Here is a 22419-nt window from a genome sequence, read left to right on the forward strand (position 1 = left end):
TGGTGATACATTTAACAAAGTATGTTTACAATGTTGAACAGTGTGGATATGTTATCACACACAAATCAAGATATGAAATGCATATTTGTTTTAGAAATGTGTCAAGGTATCAAATTCATTTGTTTATTCATTTACACACACACCCACACAAGCATACATAATTCATTATGATTAATTAACTTAACAACAACAACCACTGAAAAGCAGTCACTGCAGCCTATGAAGGCATGTAACTCTAGAGGTCTTGCATTTGTATTAAACTATAACTACAGTATAGTGGACCACTTAGGATTTAAAAACTTGACATTATAAAGAATCCAGTCCCATGCTGTAAAACAATAAAGACTGAAACATGCCTATGTAGGACCAAAATTAACATTTTAAGTTACAACTGCACTCCGGACTGAAAAAAATTAGGACCTATCCTATAGTACTTCAAAATATCAAACTATACAAATATTTATACCAATATCTTCAAACTATTACATTTTAAGCTTGAAAGTTAGGAGGCATAGATTCCACAAGTTTCCTAATCTGCATAAAAACCACTGGATTTTCAGCACAAATATCTTTTGCACTGTATGGCGGGAGCACACTAACATTTCCTATAGTCAAATTATCTCCCGTTTCTGTTATAGATAACAGATTCTTTTTAAACCAGGCTATTAGCTGAGCTTTTCTCTGAGGCGTGTCAGATTCTGTTGGAACTGTTACAGATTTCCTAGTAGGTAGCTTGATATTGTCACTTGGTGTTTCCTCTTGCATATCTTCTATGGCATGCCCAGGTATAACAGTGGTTCGGTAACTTCCTTCATGTGGTACTAACAGAATGACACTGAAAGAAATATAACCTTTATTCAGATTACAACTTTTTAGAGCATAAACGACGGTAGCACTGACCACTAATATTTCTTAAATTTAATCCGAAATTTCAATTACACAAGCAATAATACTTATATAAATTTCATATTTATACCTGCTATATAATTACCTGAGACTAATAGGGTCAATAGAATGTAGAAAGCCCATAAAACACCTGTTCTTTATAACCTGGACTTTGACAAACTTATCGACGTATGAAAGTAACTTTTCTGGAACGTCTTTTATTGAATCGAAGTTTGGTACTGAATTCTGCTGATCTTCATTCATTTTTATTGACCAACTATTACATCAAGAGGTATTTTAATCTATTTAAATTGAAATTTTAGCAAAACAAATCGTTAGCCGGCGAAATTAACAATGTTTTGACTTGTCACTGTCATACAATTTTTTTTTTAAGGACCAAGCATACCATAATAACTCTAACACATTACCGACCCGGACCAAGGTCAACCCATAAATGAAAAAGATATTCTTTTTCGCTAGTGTGTTAGGGACTTACCGAAAAAAGAAACGAGTAAAAATTTGTCAACATTGTGGTGTCGTCTCGTTTCCTTTATCCCTTAAATACATAGTGATGTATATATGCATCATGCATTTTTGACTCTATTGACAGGTCAAAATTCAAATTCGAATAAATCTTTGTCAAGGTAATGCATTTAAGGGTTATAGCGCTAACCAAGGGTGCTAGCACATGACCCTACGAGCACCGTACCGCACCAAGATCATCCAATTATTATCCTCCTGTAAGTGGGAGCCAGATTAGCGAGAGTTATTTTTTTCTCACTCCCACCAAGTGGCCGTGTCAGCTACTTTACTACAAAGAATATAATTTAGTGTTTTTACACTAGAAAGATGATGTAAATGAAAAATCAAACAACATAACTTTTTTAGGCGTTTATTATCTTATAAGCTAAATGTTCATTTCTTGGCCTTGGCTTCCCTCGTGGCCTTCTTCTCGGCCGCCCTCGCGATCTGCTTGGCGGGCTTCAGGTTGCCCTTCAGGCAGAACCTCTGGTTCCTCAGGAATTTGGTGTCCATCTGGAATAAGAAATTTTGTAGGTCAGCATATAGTTTATTCAAAGACAAACTACATTAGTTTTTTTTACCTAAACTTTGGTTTGAATTAAATTATTTTGTATTATCAAATTTAATCCCACCCCACAAGATCTCAGTATTTGTTTATTCAATAAGTTTAGTGTAAAATAAAACTTGCACCAAAACAAGCTTAAGGTCTTGCGATTGAATCCTAGTGTGGTAACAGTATTTATTTGCGTGATGATCAGTGATCTTAGCATCAGTTCTAACAACATAAGGCTGAAAATACACTATCATATATAATTATGATCATAAGTCTGTATGCGTCCCTTTTTCTCCAATGTGAAGAAAAAGGATGGCATGTTGCCAATGATCATTTTTCCATGATAATGGAATATCAGCCTAAGGTGCATTATTCTGAAAACGTTACACAAATGACGCCCAACTGTCAGATATCTGGTGATGATTGAAGATGTTCCTTCCTAAGTGTTTTTATGTGTATAAATATATATATAATATTATATTCTTTATATAATTCAGGCAGGCAGTTGAAAAAACAACTGATATGGCCTGTATCCTGGTATCTTTTTCTAGGTTTATCTCATATTATTATATTTGTCTAATTTTTTCTTAAAACTGTTGATGTTGGGTGCTGAGACTACTTACATATTTGTATAATATACATTTGTGTAATAATGTTCTCTGATATTTACTTAATTACTAATAACAATAGATTTACAAGATATTTTATAAGTTATTTTATATTTCCTGTTTGTGGTTGTTGTTCTGTTAAAGCCAACCACAAAATTATAGTAACTAAATAAACAGAATTACCAATATGAGTAAGCTTCAATAAATAAGGAAAATAATTCTATTGTGTTTATAGTATGCAATTGGCCATTATACACAAATAAAGGAAAATTTAAATGCTTATTTGGTGTGTAATAAAACCATAAATAAATATGTAAACACACCATTAACTAGATAATTACATCATTAAATTTACAACCAGTGATCGGAACTATGGGAGCAAAATTTTAACAAAACTTGCTAAGTGGACATTTTAGAGTACTTACAGCCATGAAAATATTAATATCCTTGTAGTAATGTATTATAAATCTTGGATAGAGGTATAGAATCAAATTTAACACTGATCTGAAAATAATAATCTTGGTTTTTATTTTAAATTCATATCAGCTCTAAGGTATTGTTAAAGTTTTGCTCCTATAGTTCCAATCGTGTGTGTGTGGATTGAGTGAGCACCTTCCGAAAATAAAAAAAAATATACTGATCATTTAGTAAAAGTTCTAAAACAATTGTAAAACGAATCTCTGAATTTGTAAAAAGATAAATCAAAAGATACAGCCATTAACATGTGCTCACTCAGTTCTCACAAACTACCAACGAAAACAGTGAATATATTCATTTAACATATAATATTTATATACTAACATTTAGTAAAAAATAGGCCAACCTACCTCTATAAATATTAGATCACCTAGTGACGTATTAAATTTTTTACAAATAGTTTCTTATGCTCACTCAATCCACACACTTTTGAAAAGCCGAATTTTGATGAAAAACATAAGATTTAGACTGCTATTATATGTGTATAGTTTAGTAAAAGTGAAATGGGAATTTGTAAAATACAAAACGAACCACTAACGTGTCAGGTTTTTTTATAATAAACTTTTGTAAGTGCTCACTCAGTCCTCACGTTTTGAGAAAGTTAAAAATGTAAATATCTTACGATTTGTAGCACCTAAGACACTCGAAAGTACTTCAACATTTAGTAATAGTTATTTGTTATACAAGGGGGCAAAGTTGTATTATAACGCCGAGTGTGGAATTGAAAAACGAGCAAGTGAAGGGATTCTATAGTTGAACCACGAGCGAAGCGAGTGGTTCGAGAATAGAATCCTGAACTTGCGAGTTTTTTAACACACGAGAAGTAAAATACATTTGCACCCGAGTGTAACACAAAACTTTTCCCCTCACTGTAGCGAGGAAACTATAACGCAAAAAATGCGTTTATCACTGCTTCCAGTAGTTCCACAGGTGGTAAATCATCTTTATTACTAGTTTCACCTACTTATAGTAATTTTAAAGCAGTAAATTTGACTTTATTCAAGGTCAAATTACTTTACCCACTAGTGGATAAAATGCGTTTTTCCCCGCTGATATTGAAGGACAAAACACGTGTTTCCGAGCTAGTGAGGGGAAAAAATTTTTACTAAATATCCACCATCTAATATTTTATATTCGTTGTCTGGTTTTAAAGATATTCAGACATAACTTTTCTCATACAAATGTATCAAGTAGGGTGACCACACTATGTCGGCTCCTGATTTTCCCCACCTTCCCATTGTCATATTGAGATTGGGGAGTTTCGTTCAATTATGATAATAGTTTACCGGATTTGTAAGTGGGAGTGAGAAAAGAATAACTATTTCTCGCTCCCACTTACAAATCCGGTACGCTCATCTGTTAGCGCGATTAGATTTCCAGGTTCTGGTTTCTTACTAGTGAAGTATTATATTCTTTGTTTCTTACCAATTATCATTCATGTCCTTTTTAATGCATGCATGTCGATATGGTTATATTATCCTGACGTCGATAAAAATTACACAATACACATCATCACTAGGCCAAGAACATAACCTAAAAACAGTTTGCAGATGGAGAATTAATATGGTATTAGTTTAATATAAACTATAATCAAAATTGAACGAACGAAACTCCCCAATCTCAATATGACAATGGGAAGGTGGGGAAAATCAGGAGCCGACATAGTGTGGTCACCCTACTTGATACATTTGTATGAGAAAAGTTATGTCTGAATATCTTTAAAACCAGGCAACGAATATAAAATATTAGATGGTGGATATTTAGTAAAAATTTTTACTAAATGTTGAAGTACTTTCGAGTGTCTTAGGTGCTACAAATCGTAAGATATTTACATTTTTAACTTTCTCAAAACGTGTGGACTGAGTGAGCACTTACAAAAATTTATTATAAAAAAACCTGACACGTTAGTGGTTCGTTTTGTATTTTACAAATTCCCATTTCACTTTTACTAAACTATACACATATAATAGCGGTCTAAATCTTATGTTTTTCATCAAAATTCGGCTTTTCAAAAGTGTGTGGATTGAGTGAGCATAAGAAACTATTTGTAAAAAATTTAATACGTCACTAGGTGATCTAATATTTATAGAGGTAGGTTGGCCTATTTTTTACTAAATGTTAGTATATAAATATTATATGTTAAATGAATATATTCACTGTTTTCGTTGGTAGTTTGTGAGAACTGAGTGAGCACATGTTAATGGCTGTATCTTTTTACAAATTCAGAGATTCGTTTTACAATTGTTTTAGAACTTTTACTAAATGATCAGCATATTTTTTTTTATTTTCGGAAGGTGCTCACTCAATCCACACACACACGTTCCAATCACTGTTTATAACATAACCATGCATCAATATTGAATCAATTGTAGTCTTAGAAATTACATAATTTAAGGGCCGATACAGATGGTCTCAAACCAACTCCAATGTCGTCATACAGTTCTCATATAAGTTGAAGGCCTAAGTAAAGATTCATACATGGCATAGTATCTTTTAATGATCTAATGTAAAATGGAAACAGTAAAATTTAAGAATTTCATTACTTACACCAAGGGTAGATTCGTGCCTGAACTTCTTAGGCTTCTTGATCCCATTCCTGTGGGCCTTGCGGTCTGAAAGGAGGCAAAACAAACGTTAAATGATGTTTTAAATTAATATGAATGAAAACCATAGGATCTGTAATACAATGGCCAGATCCTTCTAAATACAAACAATTAAAACGAAACCCATCAATATATTTTAGCTATTTTATACATATAATCGTGTTGTTTACTTACTTTGGTTATGATTTGTGTGGTTCTTTGACTTCGCCATTTTTCAGTATTCACGGAACTGTAACAATAAATTCTTGGATAAACACAATAGCACTGGATGCCTATACAATATTTAAAGTGCAAACACTAAATACACTTCACGATTTATTAGATATTCTTGGAATTAACACGAATACAGACCTACAGCCCGAGAAGTATGTATTGAAAGAAAATGTCAAAGTTCTGTCAATGTCAAGGTAGCTAGAGGAAGAGACAAAACGTGTTTTGTTTTATTTTGTGAATGCAAGGATTTTTGCCGATTTGATTTAATAAACGCACTGTGATTATATCTGTTCGACATTAATGGCTAAATATACTAAAACATACCCAATTAAAAAAGAAAGGTAAGGAAGGCAGGTTTGTCCTACTGACGCGATCACTGTGTAAAAGTATAAGTATAGTATTGATTTTCCTTGTGTTTTTTTCCCAAAATTCAAAACCTGAACAGAGAGAATTTTACATATATATTATACTACTCTTTGGAATCTTACGTCGAAATGTAAATAGTGAGTATTGTTTTATCGAGTATTGCCATACTATACAAACTGTAATCATCAGCATCGCAGTGCGTAGTACATTTAGTGTTACCATATGAAAAAAGATTTACACTGACTATTTGCTTGACAGTTAAAATTCAAAATATCAAACTGAAGATCGGGCGGACGTTACGATTTCATTGTTTCTCATTTTTTAATAATTTCTATTGCTGTTTAGATATAATTCGTAGTGATTAAAATGTATAGTTCTTACTATAGTAGTGGAATATAAGTTATTAGGATTGTAAACCTACGTTGACAACATGTATTTTGAAGTAAGAGTTAAAATATTTGTTTGTGGCACAGAGGTCTGCTTTTTAAATGATGTTTTCTGTGAATTAACGTAATTTATGTATGTTATTTTAGATCGATAACACGCCAGAACATATTAGGAGGGCGCGGCGTACGGAAAATGTTCGTAAAGAGACTCCTGAAGAAGAATGCCCTAGGTTGATCTTGGCTCCGTTTTCTAGGCCTCCTCAAGTGGTTTTTGATAATGTTCTCATCGGGACATCATGTGAGCGAAATTTGGAAGTATTGAACCCTATGAAACATCCCCAACAGGTATATTTTAGTCACAATTTTATTTTTACCTATTTAAAAGTTTTTGCATGTATATTAATAATGCAATTAGATTAAGAAAGAAAAACAAAAATTATGGTTAAGTATTGTTTAATATTTAAATAATACAAATTTATATAATACAATATTTTAATACCAAGTTGCTGGAAATAAACTACTTACTCAATTCCTAGGGATAGCTGTGGTATTTTATTATATGAAATTACACATTATGTTGATATGTATTCTAATTTCTTTTGTTGAATTAACTTGCCCAGTGCCACTGTGCATATCTGAACGTCTGAACAAGTTTTACTTGACAATGCCAAAAGTAAACTTAGTGTCCTCATTTGTTCATTCATGAACTATTAATTAAAACTAATATTTACTTTAGATGAGAGTAAAACAAATATTATTATATTATATCAACACCATAAAAATAGAATGGGATAGAGGAGGGAAGGTTATTTTATGTGAGATGCAGCATTCAATGCATGCAGTTACAGAATTAATAATATGCATTTACAAAGTTATGTTATTTTCCCTACATTCTGATGCAGTATTGAATTCATATTCAGCACATGTAATGCTGCATATAACAGTAAAAAAATATTTGAAATGAACATATTTACTTCATAACTAATGTAATGGCACATGTTTCATGTGTCACCTATATCATAATAGGCTAGTTTCCCATACTTAAAATAAAATATTTTATGCAGTGCACGAAATAAAGCACCACATAATTAGAAGAAAAATATGGACAGTAGTTATATTTAAACAAAATTTATATTTAATAAGTCAAAGAGAAAGATATAAAGTAAATGAATTGACCGTGACGTCACTCCTCAGTATTTCATAGGAATTCCATATTAGAAAACCGTTTTGACAGTTCTTAAAAAGAAGCTGGTTTGACTAGTAGGAAACTAGCCTATTCTCGTGCTTTGATATTACTTTATGTCAGGGGTTTCCAAGGTTGTCCAGGTAGACCCCCGAGAGACTCAATGGGGGTCTTCATTGGCGTGACAAAACATGGGGGTTCACAATTCATAAGGGAATATGGTAGAAATAACTTTTGAAAGTGGTCTATGAGAAAAAAGATTGGGAACCCCTGCTTTATGTAGTACAGTCAAGTGTAAAAATATGGGTGCATACAACTTATCAAAAATATGTCCCATAGCACTTTATGTCGGCGGAATAAGGTCTCGGTACATATTTTTGAGCGGATAAAATCGATACGTATTTTTGCACTTGACTGTACTAGCTTTTGCCTGCGGCTTCGCTGGCGTTAGAAAGAGACAAAAAGTAGCCTATGTCACTCTATGTCCCTTCAACTACCTCCACTTAAAAAATCACGTCAATTTGTCGCTCCGTTTTGCCTTGTAAGACGGACAAACAAACAGACACACACACTTTCCCATTTATAATATTAGTATGGATTAATGAATATAATAAAAGCAACGGGATTTTTCTCATGCATTTATGTTTTGTTGACCAACTGACCTTAACTCTAAGAACTCATTACTTTAATGAAAATCACATGCAAATTCATTTGCAATTGAACATTACAAAAACAATCTCATTAGAACCTTTTGTAAACAATTAAGTAAGTAATAAAGCATATTTTAAATCTTACTCACTGGCAGGACACAACACTATGTACCTACTATGTCCTTTTTTAACCCCCGACGCAAAAACGATGGGGTGTTATAAGTTTGACGTGTCTGTCTGTCTGTGCGTGTGTCTGTCTGTGGCATCGTAGCTCCCGAACGGATGAACCGATTTATATTTTGTTTTTTTTTTTCGTTTGAAAGTTGAGTTATTATATTAATAATTGTTTAGTTGAATATTCATATCAAATATTATTTTTCTAACAAGCAGAAATGTCAGCAATGTTAAGATTATAATAAATTTGAAAGTAAAAAAATATTATTCAGAATTAACTCACTGCGTTTAATAATAGGGGCACTTTTTATATTATAATTACAAAAATAGGGTCACTTACCTCTTCTCACTAATGAAAAAATGGAATATAAGGCAGAGCACAATAATCCTGTGCTTTATACTCAATGCAGTTACGTCTTTTTATAACTAATACTGTATGATTCAGTTTGTTCTATATATGTGACTACTTGTTCAATACTAATAATGTATGTGGCATGTTTTTTCATGGAAAAGTTAACTTTGTTGTCCTTAACATGTGAGTGAATTTTGCGTGAGATAGCAGTCACAAGTTTGACAAAGTAATTTTACGTTACCACACCAACTGGTAAAGGCTTATTTTGCTATCCGTAAACAGCAAAATTGCATTTTATCCACAAGAGTGCAAAGTAATTTCATACAAATTTTAATTTGATATCTTGAGCTGGCTTGTATAAATTACCTAGACTTAAATGATGATTTTGAATCAAGAATATTGGATGAATTGATAGATTTGATTTAGTTTGATGTTCTATAGTCAGTATTTTGTTCGTATTGGTGTGATGAAAAATTATGTGTTTCACTCGGCGGCAAAGTTTGTTTAACCTTCGTGCCTTGAAACCCTCTCAACGCTCAAGATTCAACTTTTTGAACCACTCGCTACGCTCGCGGTTCAATATTGAAATCTTTCGCTTGCTCGGGTTTCGATATCGGCACGTGACGTGCGGTTAAACAACAACTTTGCCCCCTTGTAAAACAAATAACTATAATCACCATATATTACCTAATTAGGTCTTAGGTACCTAATAAATATGATACATAAACAAAACTTTCAGGAAACTAACAATAGGCTGATAGGGAATACCCATAATAAATAAAGCAATAATATTATATGTATTTTATTTTCAATGTATTATCCTTCTAGATTAAATGGAATAAATAATGAACATAAATATGTAGTTTTTCCAAACAAAAGCGTCTTTACTTGCCATTTGCAATAAAGCCCATTTTTTATTGAATTTCTGTTGGATATTCAGGGAAAAGGACCATATTGCACATGAAGCATTGTCTTGCAAGTAGGTATCATAGCATGCAGGCCCTTACTTCCTATTAAGTATTATAGATATCTGACCTCAATTATGTTTCTTAGAGTAATCTTTTTACACACAAAGACTGCAAACTTCACAATTATGTTATGACAATTTTTTTACGTAGAAACAAAGTAAACAATTCATAATTTTTACATTTTTTACCCGACTTCGTAACTCACGGGAGGGGATTGTTTATCAATCTACTGGGTGAATCCACGTACAAGTAACGTGAGTCACGACTTGAGTGTTTATTTACAACTACAGCTGCAAATGAAAGGATCTATGCATAATATATCGGGAAAGTAACACTTATTTAGAGATAGATTATCTCTTGAACATGCATTGTGAATAAATGAACATGCATAAAATCGTGACTCATGTTTCTCTTGCCGCGGATTGACCCTAACCTCGTCAGGAAAGCGGACTTATTCCAATAAGGCTTATCCATTCCCTTTAGGTTGGAAGTTTAGATGGCAGTCGCTTTCGTAAAACTAGTGCCTACGCCAAATCTTGGGATTAGTTGTCACAGCGGACCCCAGGCTCCCATGTGCCGTGGCAAATGCCGGGATAACGTAAGGAGGATGATGTCCTTTGTGGTACATAACGACCGAACGTAGGGCACGATTGAATTTACCTTAAATAACCGCGATCTCATTTCATACATAATGGCATATTCCTTCAAACTTCACTGGTATTCAAAGGGTTACACATTCACCAGTGAGCTATGGTCGTGTCGGTCGTAGCCGATAACATGGACTTCCATACTTCCATGTAAGTATGTAGCGAAAATGCGTCATAAAGACAGAATAACAACGTGTCGTGATTCGTGATTAGCACTGAATGGGTTAAGAAGAAAAACTACTTGTAATTCTTTATTGATTTTTTGAGTGTAACACAAATTCCTATATTTTGTTCCTAGGTAACCCTCGCCCGCAGCCTGCCGCAAGGGCTACAGATCCACCTGCCTGGCGACTGGCTGGAACTGGAGCCCGAGACATGCTACTGCCTCACCATGTCATGGAGCCCCACGCAGCCTACCGCGCTCCGAGAGACCATACAGTTCACCAATGAGAAGAGAGGCCGATATGAAGTTATTGTGGTTTTGAAGTCTGCTATGGTAAGTATTTAGGACAAATCCATACCTACTAATATTATAAATGAGAAAGTGTGTGTGTCTGTTTGTTTGTCCGTCTTTCACAGCAAAAAGGAGCGACGAATTGACGTCATTTTTTAAGTGGAGATAGTTGAAGGGATGGAAAGTGACATAGGCTACATTTTGCCTCTTTAAACGCGAGCGAAGCCGCGGGCAAAAGCTAGTTAGATTAGGTATATTACTATTTTACTAGAAACTGGCTTGAGCTGGAATATTGCTTTGCCATGTCTTGGGAGCCCTAAGCGGCCTATCGCACTAGGCGATTGCTGTCATTACTTTTTGTAGATACAATATCTGGGCAACGAGCGAATCTGTTTCGTATCCTTGACATGTGTCGCCATCTAGTTCAAAAATGAATAGTACCTACATCGAGCGAAAGAATTCTCAGCCTTAACAACACAACTACTCCACACGAGATGGCGCGCATTTCGCCACAAAAACTCAAATAGTGTATGTTCTATTCGTTTTAGCCTTGACCTGTGTCGCCATCTAGTGTTTGCAATAAATAGTACTTACATCGACCGAAAGAATTCTGTCTTAATAGTACAACTACTGCACACGAGATGGCGCGCGAAGAAAAACGCATGAAAACTCGAAAATTCGCGTTTTCCGGGACCTAAGGATAAGTAAGACCGATTTTTCACCCCCAAAAACCCCCACATAACAAATTTCTGCGAAATCGTTAGAGCGGTTTCCGAGATCGTCAGTGTAAATAAATATATATATAAATAAATAAATAAATAAATATACAAGAATTGCTCGTTTAAAAGTATAAGATTATTAGTATTCAATCTGAAGCGTTCATAAGGTTGAGTTACCTACTATTTTATACTTTATCGTAACATACTTACATTTTGCTAAATTCTACGTACGTGGGTTGGTGTAATCCAAAGCATTGATATACCTAGATATTAAAATAAATCACATGATTACCTAAATAAATCACTTAAATACCTTCATCTACTTGCGTAACTTGCGTTATCCCTGCCTTTCCCAAGATTCGCTTGCCTACTCCTAAGTGTTCTCCACTGTGCGCTACATACAATACCTATATCGTAATATTATTTCGTTTCAGAATATCAAAGGCAAAAACAAGCCCAAGAGTTTCAGAGTTTCTCCTGGGAAAAAAGAGAAAAAACCATTAAAGAAATCTCCAGTAACAATTCATAAAAGGAAGCCTGAGGCCATCGTCCACGCTGTGAAACGAGCAGCACAAGTGGTCCAGCCGAGTCAATACAAAAAACTTAAAACCTACAACAAAGAAAACATATCAGGAATTCATGATTACACTGCGGACTCGCAACTCGGACGATGCCCATTCGATTCTTTCAACAGTGTCGATATCCATTTCAATACGTCTGAAATATTTTCAAACATGAAAAAGGAAATGATGCAGCAAACCTATGACGCTTCCGGTTATATGAACGTCACGAAAGAAGCGCCGGTGCCGAGCAATGTACTGAAACCTGTCAACAGACAGTTGAGCCCCGGTGGCGATATTTTCGACAAACTTTCCTTCACACCTCTAAAAACCCTCAAAAAGAGTGAGAGGTTAGAGCAAGGGCCTAAAATTATAATCAGCATGAACTCTGATTGCGAGGAAGACAGCTTGGACAACAAAGAGAACGATGAAAACGCTGGCCCTCACTCTATAATGTTCGTAACGTCGTCTCAACCGGCCAATAAATGGCTGTCTGCAAACCAGCATCAGCGCCCGAACCATTATCTAGAAACCGCCACTGCCACAGATAAAAAAATCCCAAACACTTCATCTCCAAAAGAACTGCACAGCCCAAACTTTTCTATAAACACGGAGTTTTCTAGAATCAGCGATCTCTCTTTCTGTCCTCAAAGATTTTCCACTGAGAGGAAGTTTATCCCTAAAATGAATAATGATACCCACGACATCGAGGACTTTGATAAACTGAGCTCCGATACGTACACTAAAGAATCTCCCAACGCGGCGGTAGATTACCCTGTGTTCTATATGAAGGATCAAAACCCCTCGAAATGCAGACAATCGTTATTCAGGGAGTATAACCAACGAAAGCAATGGGAGAAACCACCGTCTTATCCACAAAAGATAGAAAGTAACGTGTGGAGAAATGAGCCTAGGAAGTTCGAAACTAACGTATGGAGAAGTGAACCTTATACAAAACCACAGTCACCGCCGCGCTCGATCACCCCGCCTCTTCAATCAATTCCTGAAGAGAGTCAAAATCATTATTCAGACACCCAAATTCTTGACAAAACTGATAAACAAATGACCACTTTTACGGTGGACAGAACATTCAACGCCACACGCGATAGAAGCTCGATATCTTCAGTCAGACAAAGTTCTTGGTCCAAGAAAGATGTGAGAGCTGACCCGACGCTTTGGAAAGTGCCAGTTTCGCAACCAGAAAGACGAACTAAAACTGGTCGGCCGTCTATCTCACGCTCCTCTATAAGCAAGCCCGCGAACACAACCTTTGACAAAAGTATTAATCAAAACATATCACTAAACGTCGTCGGGAATGTATATTCCCAGTCTCTTACAGTGGACCCCTTCTTATCGTCAACTTACTTCTACGACGAGGAAGCGGTGGCCAAGTTCGAAAAAGAGTTTAAAAGATGGCTGAATTATATATTGACTCCGCCCGCCGATCTCGACTGCAACGTGGAGCAGAAGATCGATGTAGGTAAAGCGTGGATCGAGAACAGGAACAAGGAAGTGCCGCTCGCACCAACCAAAGAGCAAGTCTCGAGCGCTTACCACAATAGCCATAGACTGGATAGTCTTAGAAGGGCCGCAAAAGCTTTACTGCTGAGTCCTGAAATATGTCAAGTTTTCCAAAAACTTACTGCTCAAATAGAGAAAAAGCTTATAGTGATCAGGACCGACCGCAATCTTCACCTGGATGTGGGTTTACAGAAAGCTATAATGGAACTTCTACTGTGCTACAATCCTCTGTGGCTACGTATCGGTCTCGAAGCTCTCTACTGCCTAGTCTTGCCTCTGAAATCCAACAGTGACATTGATGGTCTGACAACCTTCATCATTCAAAGGATGTTCAAGAACCCATTCCTCAAAAATAAGCATTCTAAAGCTTCGGCGCCGAACATGCTGCTGCCAGCTTATATGGAAGCCATCAAGAAGTTTACTCTGAAGAAGTTTTTCATGTTGGTTTACTTCTTGGATCAAGCCAAGCAGAGGAAGCTGATATCCCACGATCCTTGCCTGTTCCGCCGCAACGCTATATGCAAAGAGAGCAGAGAAATCGTGATAAGATTTACGCGCGAATTGATCGCCGGCATCGGCGACATCACCAAGCACCTGCGGCCGCTCGGCTACGTGGTGTGCCACAAGCAAACGTACCTGGACGAATACTTATACGCCGTCCACAACATAGCGGTCGACATCAGAGATGGCGTGCGCTTGACCAAGGTCATGGAAATAATCCTGATGAAGAATGGCCTATTGAACCAACTGAGAACGCCCGCTATTTCCAGACTGCAGAAAATACACAACGTCCAAGTGGCGCTAACAGCGCTTAAAGACGCGAATTTTGTGATCGTCGGTGAGATCACCGCAACCGACATCGCCGGCGGGCACAGGGAGAAAACTATGTCGCTCCTGTGGCAGCTGATACACGTGTTCCGCGCCCCGCTGTTCGAGACCGCCGCCAACGTGATCCAAACCTGGTGGAAGAAGAAGTACAAGGTGATCGTGGAGAAGAGGATGGCGGAGGAACGCGAGCGGCAGCGGCTGGACACCGCGGCGCGCGCCATCCAGTGCTGGTGGCAGCGGATCCAGTACAACCGCCTCGTGGAGAAACAAATGCAGCTGTACACGTACTCCACCGTCATCATCCAGAAATACTGCCGGCGCTGGCTCTGCCGCACTCGCCTGCTCAAACTCAAGACCAGCGTGTTGAGAATCGAAGAATGGTACAGAGGTATCAAGATGATCAACGAAGCTAAAGATATCCTCCAGAAATTAAGATCGGAAAGGGAGGAGTTGCGAACGAAATCTGCCATTGAAATCCAGCGCAACTTTAGACGCTGGTCGTGCGTCACAAAGTATCAGAAAACTTTAAAGAATATCATCATCACACAGAGCTTGGTGCGTCGCCATCTTGCCCGAAAACAATATTTGCAAATGAGAAAGACTGTAATACTCATCCAACAAAGATATAAGAGCAAATTACTGATGAAAGAGGAAATGAAGAAACTGGCGCTGCAAAGGCATTGTGCCATTGTTATACAAAAACAGTATAGAATGATAAGACAGTACAGGGTCTACCAGAAGCTGAAGTTTGCAGTTCATACTATCGAGAGATACTATAAAGCGATGACTCAAATGAGGCAAGAGCGTGAGCAATATTTGCGACTGAAGAACGCCGTAATAAAAGCACAAGCCATGTACAGGGGCCGACAGGTCCGCCGAGAGTTTACGAGGCAGGTGTCTTTGATGGTTACTTTACAAAGAAGAATCAGGGCACACCAGATAATGAAAAAAGAAAGGTCTCAATTCAAAAATATCAAAAAGGCTGCATGTACTTTACAGCAACGCTTCAGGTCGTATCTCATTATGAAGGAAACTAGGCATGTTTACATATCTCAGCGTCAGTCAGCAATTACGATACAGAGGCATTTCCGAGCATATGTACTTGGAAAGGCCGAAAGAAACGCTTATTTGAAGACGAAGTCTGCCGCTATAGTATTACAAAGACATTATAGGAGTCTACTCTTGATGAGAGAGGAGAGGACTACCTTCTTGAGACTAAAGACTTCTGCGATATGCATACAAAGGTACTACCGAGCCTTGCTGGAGATGAGAAAATGCAAAACATGCTATCAAAAACTGTACGCCGCAACCACTTTGATTCAGCGAAAATACAGAGCAAGGTTGCAGATGAAAATAGAAAAGTCGGAATTCTTAAAACTGAAAGCAGCCAGTATAATAATACAGAATCGGTACCGAGCTCTAGTTGTTGGGAGGCAACAGAGAAACCAATTCCAGAAAGAGAAGATGGCAGCGATTACATTGCAAAATTGGTTTAGAAATTGCAGAAAAGGCAAAGAGATACAACAACAGTATCAGCAGTCGAAACAGGCCTGCGTTACAATTCAGAGAATTTATAGAGCCTTTATCTTAAGCAAAAAACAGAGAATAGAATATCTTAGAATAAAAACTGCAACTATTTGCATTCAGAATTACTATAGATCTTACGTAGAAATGAAAACTGTAAGGGAACAGTTCATCAGGCTTAAGGCGTCAACTGTAACCATCCAAAGATTTTACAGGGGACACTTGGAAACTAAAAAGCTAAGAGAAGACTATCTTCGTACGAAACAAGCAGCTACTGTGATTCAAGAGTTCTACAGAAGATACAAACAGACTGTTATAACGAGACAACAATACTGTACTTTGAAAAAGAATGTTATCTGCTTGCAGAGACGGTACAGAAGTCTTCTGGCTAAGAGGAAGGTACAAAGTGCTTATGAAAATCTTAGAAAATCAGTCATTCTGGTGCAACAGAAATACAGAGCTTTAATTGCCATGAGAAATCAGCGAACAGCATATTTGACATTAAAATCCGCTGCACAAGTTTTACAAACAAGGTATAGAGCACAAGTAGCAATGAAGTATGAGAAACAAAGATATGTGTCGATATTGAAAGCTACCATTTGTATTCAAAGATTCTACAGGGCGCGTTTAGAAGGAAGAGGACAAAGAAATCAGTATTTACGATTAAGACAAGCAGTTATTTTAATACAGCAGAAATATAGGGCACTACTTGCCATGAGGACATGCAGGGCCTGCTATTTAGAGACTAAATCCGCTGCTATATGCGTACAGAGGAGATACAGATCCCGTTGCCTGATGTTGCGAGAGAAAGCCGAATTCAAAAGGACCCTGTCCGCGTGTGTTACCATTCAGAGGTACTTCAAAGCTTACATTGCAGGCAGAAAACAAAGATTGGCATACGAAACACAAAAGGCTGCTGCCATTCTGTTACAAAGACATTACAGAAGCGTTAGAGAAACTAGGGAAGTCCGATCTCAGTATTTGCATTTGAAACAAGTTGTTATTACAGTGCAAAGAAGATTCAGAGCCAATTTAGCGGCCCGAAGCGTTAGACAAGAGTTTATGAGAATCAGACAAAGTGCCACAAAAATACAATCTACATTCCGAATGTACTCTGCCCGCAAGAAATGGTTGGTATTAAAGAACTCCGCTGTGATAATCCAGAGGTTTTACAAATCCTACAGACACGCGAGAAACACGAGGGAGCAATATCTTCGTATCAGGTCGATTATCATCAAGTTACAGGCTCTCGCTAAACGCGTTATTGTACGAAAGCGCTACTTAGACCATTTGCAACGTCTTCTCAAGCAACGTAGAGAAGCGGCAGCCATATGCATTCAAAGCAATTTTAGACGATATTTGGTACAGTCTCGTTATCTAAACTATAGAAAACATGTAACTTACATTCAAAAACTGTGGCGAGGAAAGCTTCTGACAAGACAGATGCGTTCTGAGTTTGTCCAGAAGAGGATCTTTATCACCAAGTTGCAAGCAGTAATCAGGGGATACTTAGTTAGGAAAGAAGTGGCCTTCAAGAGAGAAAACTTGCTCAGAATTCGAGAGGAACAGAGGCAACACTGGGCAGCATGTAAAATACAGGTGAGCCTTTAATATGTATATTGCATAAATACTTTATTAACCTTTCGTATTCTTAGGAACAATAAGAGCAGATCTGCACAATATTTTGACAAGCGCATACGACGGGTTAAGAGCTGCTTTTTGCAAATTCTTTATTATAATTTCAAATATTATTTTCCCTTCTTTGACTCACTCTTGCTTAATATATTATTTAATTTAACCGCACTATTGTGCAAATCAGTAGGTACTTTGCATGAAACTTTAAACGGTCATATTCGATGACTGTGTGACTTTACCTTACTAACTTTTAATGTACATAAGTTGAGTCTTACTAAATCTGTGATACGAGGTTGACTGAAGCGACGATACGATTGCTAAACTTAGGAGTTTGAATCACACAGCCCTCGTGTGTACTGTAAATAGTTGATACATGCTAATTCCTACTGTATGTTTCCCCAGGCGGTATTCCGAGGCCACCAGGTGCGCTCGCGCTCCGCGCTGCACAACCCGCGCGCGGCGGCGCTGCGCCGGCGCTGGCGCGAGGGCGCGCTGCGCTCCACGCAGGACACGCTTGAAGAACGCTACGATCAGGCCATGGAGGTGCTCAACAACTTCTCCGACATGGAGTCCGTCATCATCGCCTTCCGCTCTCTAGGTCAGTTGGTTTTACCAATGAAGATAAATTTAATAGACAGTGCTAACGCAGTGGGAGCTTCAAATCTTGAGTTTTGAGTTCGCTAGACTAGTCGCCGTGTGTGTGCGAGAGGCACGTTAACGCCCGCGTCTCACACAACTGCACTGTACGTTTTCTTTTGATGAATGACGAGCTGCCCACTATATTTAACAACTTAAACTAACTCCACTTTAGCTTAAAATTCACGTTTGCACGGGACAACGGTAGAATAATGTCTACCGTTGTCCCGTGCAAACGTGGATTTCCTAAACAGGAGTTTTTTTTTCTGTTACAATGAATGTGAAAAACGCTCAGGATACGAGTAATAATCATCAATATTTTTTTTACAAGACGGAGGCTGTTCAGCTCATTTGATAGCATTTTTTGTCATCCATACTAATATTATAATAAGTGGGAAAGCAAAACGGAGTGACGAATTGGCGTAATGTTTTAAGTGGAGATAGTTGAAAGGTTGGAGAGTGACATAAGCTATTTTTGTCTCTTTCTAACGCGAGCGAAGCCGCGGGCAAAAGCTAGTGACTTATAAACCTGTTCCATTCCACAGAACTTCTAACGGAGGTGTTCCCGATGATGTACAACGAGACGGCCCCGAAGGTGGTCAGCTGCGTGTACAACTACATGTCTGTCATGAACCGCTCCATCTCCAGTGTGGAGGTGCTCAAATCGGCAGCCTCCGTACTGGCCAACCTTACGCGGTATCGCGTTACTGGACCCAAGATCTACGCGGTAATACTTTATTCTCTTTATTATTTTCATGTACAGTCAAGTGCAAAAATACGTATACATTTTATCCGCTCAAAAATATGTACCGAGACCTTATTCCGCCGACATAAAGTGCTATGGGACATATTTTTGATAAGTTGTACGCACCCATATTTTTACACTTGACTGTACCTACAATTACATTTTGGTTATGAATCGCTCCCTCTCCAGTGTCGAGGTGCTCAAATCGGCAGCCTCCGTACTGGTACTGGCCAATCTCACGCGGTATGACCCAAGATATACGCGGTAACCGATAACAATAGGCTAATTTCCTACTAGTCAAATCAGCTTCTTTTTAAGAACTGTCAAAACGATTTGCTAAATATAGAATTACTATGAAATACCGAGTCACGGTCAATTCATTTACTTTATATCTTTCTCTTTACTTATTAAATAGAAGTTATGTTTAGACATAACTACTGTCCATATTCTTCTTCCAATTATGTGGTGCTTTATTTCGTGTCAGTGCACTACCACAGAATATATAATAGTACAAGTACAGAAGGCCCACTGCTTTGATGTTCACGAAATGCCGCCTTTTTAAATACCTACAAAATTCTTTCAAAGAAACGAGCCGCACGTGCGCGGCGTCCGGCGATAGGGTTACCTATGGATTAAAACGAATAAATACTCACATAAAATGTTATACTATTATATTTAAGTCTTGGGTACTTTCTAGGTATATATACTGGATTTATATATTTTTGTTCAAGTTCCAACATTACAAGCCTTATTGAACTTTTCCGTGGGACTTAATCAGTAGTAGATCCGTGTTCTAAGAATGTCCTATGGTATTTATTTTATTCATGATGTCTATTTAACTAAGTATTATTAGCCATTCGACACGCGGACATCGCGCATGAACCTTGAAAAAACTCGCGACGTAAAGTAACAATAGAAAGTGCGAACGTGCATTCCGTGAAAACGCGCGCCACCCCTGAGTAGGCCGCGAACTCGCGGCCGCCAGGATGTACTTATAGCGCGGCGATAGAATCGTGGAGTAAGCCGCCCCTGGCACTACTTAGATTTCTATGACTGTTTATTTGGACTTGTACGTTAACAGTTTTAAACAAAAGTCCCATAATCCAGTCTCCTTATTATATTCTCATCATTTGCTCTGACTTTCTCACAAGCAAAGTAATTCACATGGTTTTTTGATAACTCTCCTCTCCAGTCCATGTGTGATCTGCAATTGACTCTGTCTTTCAGCATTAGATTTCATTTTATAGGATTATAAGACGTTCAGTAAGGAATAATTTAATTTCAGCGTGAACACATACCTCCTCTCCTGAAGTACATGTGGCGCTTCAGCACCAGCGAGGTGCAGCTGTTCCTCATCCTGTCCACTTATCTGTGGCTCTTCTCCAAATACGACGGCGTAAGAGAGGTAAGATTACACTTTAGTAAACCTTGTTATGTTAAACATAAATTGTTTTTTTTTCTGTGGTGTGTAACGCAATGGTAAATTTATGAGTACAACCACAGAATATATAATAGTACAAGTACAGAAGGCCCACTGCTTTGATGTTCACGAAATGCCGCCTTTTTAAATACCTACAAAATTCTTTCAAAGAAACGAGCCGCACGTGCGCGGCGTCCGGCGATAGGGTTACCTATGGATTAAAACGAATTAATACTCACATAAAATGTTATACTATTATATTTAAGTCTTGGGTACTTTCTAGGTATATATACTGGATTTATATATTTTTGTTCAAGTTCCAACATTACAAGCCTTATTGAACTTTTCCGTGGGACTTAATCAGTAGTAGATCCGTGTAAGAATGTCCTATGGTATTTATTTTATTCATGATGTCTATTTAACTAAGTATTATTAGCCATTCGACACGCGGACATCGCGCATGAACCTTAAAAAACTCGCGACGTAAAGTAACAATAGAAAGTGCGAACGTGCATTCCGTGAAAACGCGAGCCACCCCTGAGTAGGCCGCGAACTCGCGGCCGCCAGGATGTACTTATAGCGCGGCGATAGAATCGTGGAGTAAGCCGCCCCTGGTACAACGATAAAAGTGCGGAAAAGAGGAAGTTCAAAATGAATGGCGACAAATTAAAGTTTTAAGTGTTTACACGACTTACAAATTTCCTCTTCGCACGTACATTGCACTACGTTTTTCAGTACTAACAACAACACTGTTAACTAACCATCGGTAGACTTTATGCCCTTGTAATAAGGATTTCAAATGTACAGCTAACAGTGTGGCCGATGGTACATATATGGCCCTTTGAAATTTCGACATGACATCAATCTCTTACTGCTTGTCATTTTGACATGGGTGAAGAGAGGCCTAGGATTCCAATTGGTTGACTATACCTACTTAAAAAGTCTGTACAATAAGGGTGGAAAAAACATCAACGCGTTGGCAATTTGAGCCGAGCCCGACGACATCTTTTCACTCTTATTGCATAGACGTAAAGCTTACTTCTGCTTTTATTATATGTTTTGAACTTAAATGTAACATTTTCATTCCCAGGATCTCACAGAGTACCTGCACACACCAGAGAATCACAAAATGATGGAGTCAATCAAACGCAACGTGGAACGGGTTAGGCGCATGGCCAGCAACGCCATCAAGCACAAGCCCATCACACCGGCCAAGTTTAACCCTTCCGCGAGTTTCTCCCACAACACCACCCTCCTGCCGGCGCTCGAGCCTGACTATGGCATCGCAAGGGTTGACCACCATCGGTACTTCGTCGACACCCAACAAGCCATACATTGCCTCTTCCGTACATATAAGCTTTAATTTTTAATAGTTATTTGTTTTACAAGGGGGCAAAGTGGTTGTTTAACCGCACGTGCCAATGTTGATATCCGAGCAAGCGAAAGATTCCAATATTGAACCGCGAGCGTAGCGAGTGGTTCAAAAAGTGGAATCTTGAGCTTTGCGAGGGTTTCAAGGCACGAAGGTTAAACAAACTTTGCCACCGAGTGAAACACAAAATTTTTCACCACACCAACACGAACAAAATACTGACTACAAAACATCAAACTAAATGAAATCCATCGATTTATTCAATATTTATAATTAAAAATCATCATTTATAAGTAAATTCTATCAGCTAGCTCAAGACATCAAGTTAAAATTTGTATGAAAATACTTTGCACTCTTGTGGATAAAATGCAATTTTGCTATCTGTTTTCGAATAGCAAAGTAAGCCTTTACCCGTTGG

At 37.7% G+C, this 22419-nt stretch overlaps 3 protein-coding genes across 3 annotated transcripts; 1 reads left to right on the plus strand and 2 right to left on the minus strand.

Annotated features, from left to right (window-relative positions):
- Positions 1-141: 141 nt before the first annotated feature.
- On the minus strand, positions 142-1241 carry LOC125233217 (gem-associated protein 6-like). The gene is made up of 2 exons (XM_048139127.1): positions 992-1241; positions 142-835 (listed from the first exon to the last, which is right to left on the minus strand). Exons 1-2 carry the CDS (start codon positions 1147-1149, stop codon positions 490-492), a joined length of 504 nt encoding a protein of 167 aa, XP_047995084.1. The 5' UTR covers positions 1150-1241; the 3' UTR covers positions 142-489.
- A 522-nt stretch (positions 1242-1763) lies between these two features.
- LOC125233673 (60S ribosomal protein L29) lies at positions 1764-6083 on the minus strand. Its single transcript, XM_048139749.1, has 4 exons — positions 6000-6083; positions 5823-5877; positions 5593-5657; positions 1764-1920 (listed from the first exon to the last, which is right to left on the minus strand). The coding sequence occupies exons 2-4, from the start codon at positions 5857-5859 to the stop codon at positions 1801-1803; spliced, it is 222 nt and encodes a 73-aa protein (XP_047995706.1). The 5' UTR covers positions 5860-5877; positions 6000-6083; the 3' UTR covers positions 1764-1800.
- Positions 6084-6200: 117 nt separating this feature from the next.
- Positions 6201-22112, plus strand: LOC125233670 (protein abnormal spindle). Its single transcript, XM_048139743.1, has 8 exons — positions 6201-6669; positions 6761-6958; positions 10886-11083; positions 12195-17792; positions 18231-18426; positions 19010-19191; positions 20495-20614; positions 21720-22112. The coding sequence occupies exons 1-8, from the start codon at positions 6658-6660 to the stop codon at positions 21990-21992; spliced, it is 6777 nt and encodes a 2258-aa protein (XP_047995700.1). The 5' UTR covers positions 6201-6657; the 3' UTR covers positions 21993-22112.
- Positions 22113-22419: the final 307 nt, after the last annotated feature.

The sequence above is a fragment of the Leguminivora glycinivorella genome, chromosome 14, assembly GCF_023078275.1.
Source record: "Leguminivora glycinivorella isolate SPB_JAAS2020 chromosome 14, LegGlyc_1.1, whole genome shotgun sequence".
Classification (NCBI taxonomy): domain Eukaryota; kingdom Metazoa; phylum Arthropoda; class Insecta; order Lepidoptera; family Tortricidae; genus Leguminivora; species Leguminivora glycinivorella.

What these genes read in the sequence shown, in the direction of transcription:
- LOC125233217 (XM_048139127.1), bottom strand. Translation starts at nt 1,149, where the DNA reads ATGAATGAAGATCAGCAGAATTCAGTACCAAACTTCGATTCAATAAAA. An exon ending in ATTGACCCTATTAGTCTCAG is followed by an intron (nt 836 to 991) that starts GTAATTATATAG and finishes TATTTCTTTCAG; the next exon opens with TGTCATTCTGTTAGTACCAC.
- LOC125233670 (XM_048139743.1), top strand. An exon ending in GGGCAGCATGTAAAATACAG is followed by an intron (nt 17,793 to 18,230) that starts GTGAGCCTTTAA and finishes ATGTTTCCCCAG; the next exon opens with GCGGTATTCCGAGGCCACCA. An exon ending in CATCGCCTTCCGCTCTCTAG is followed by an intron (nt 18,427 to 19,009) that starts GTCAGTTGGTTT and finishes TCCATTCCACAG; the next exon opens with AACTTCTAACGGAGGTGTTC.
- LOC125233673 (XM_048139749.1), bottom strand. Translation starts at nt 5,859, where the DNA reads ATGGCGAAGTCAAAGAACCACACAAATCATAACCAAA. An exon ending in CCACACAAATCATAACCAAA is followed by an intron (nt 5,658 to 5,822) that starts GTAAGTAAACAA and finishes GCCTCCTTTCAG; the next exon opens with ACCGCAAGGCCCACAGGAAT. An exon ending in GGCACGAATCTACCCTTGGT is followed by an intron (nt 1,921 to 5,592) that starts GTAAGTAATGAA and finishes TTCTTATTCCAG; the next exon opens with ATGGACACCAAATTCCTGAG.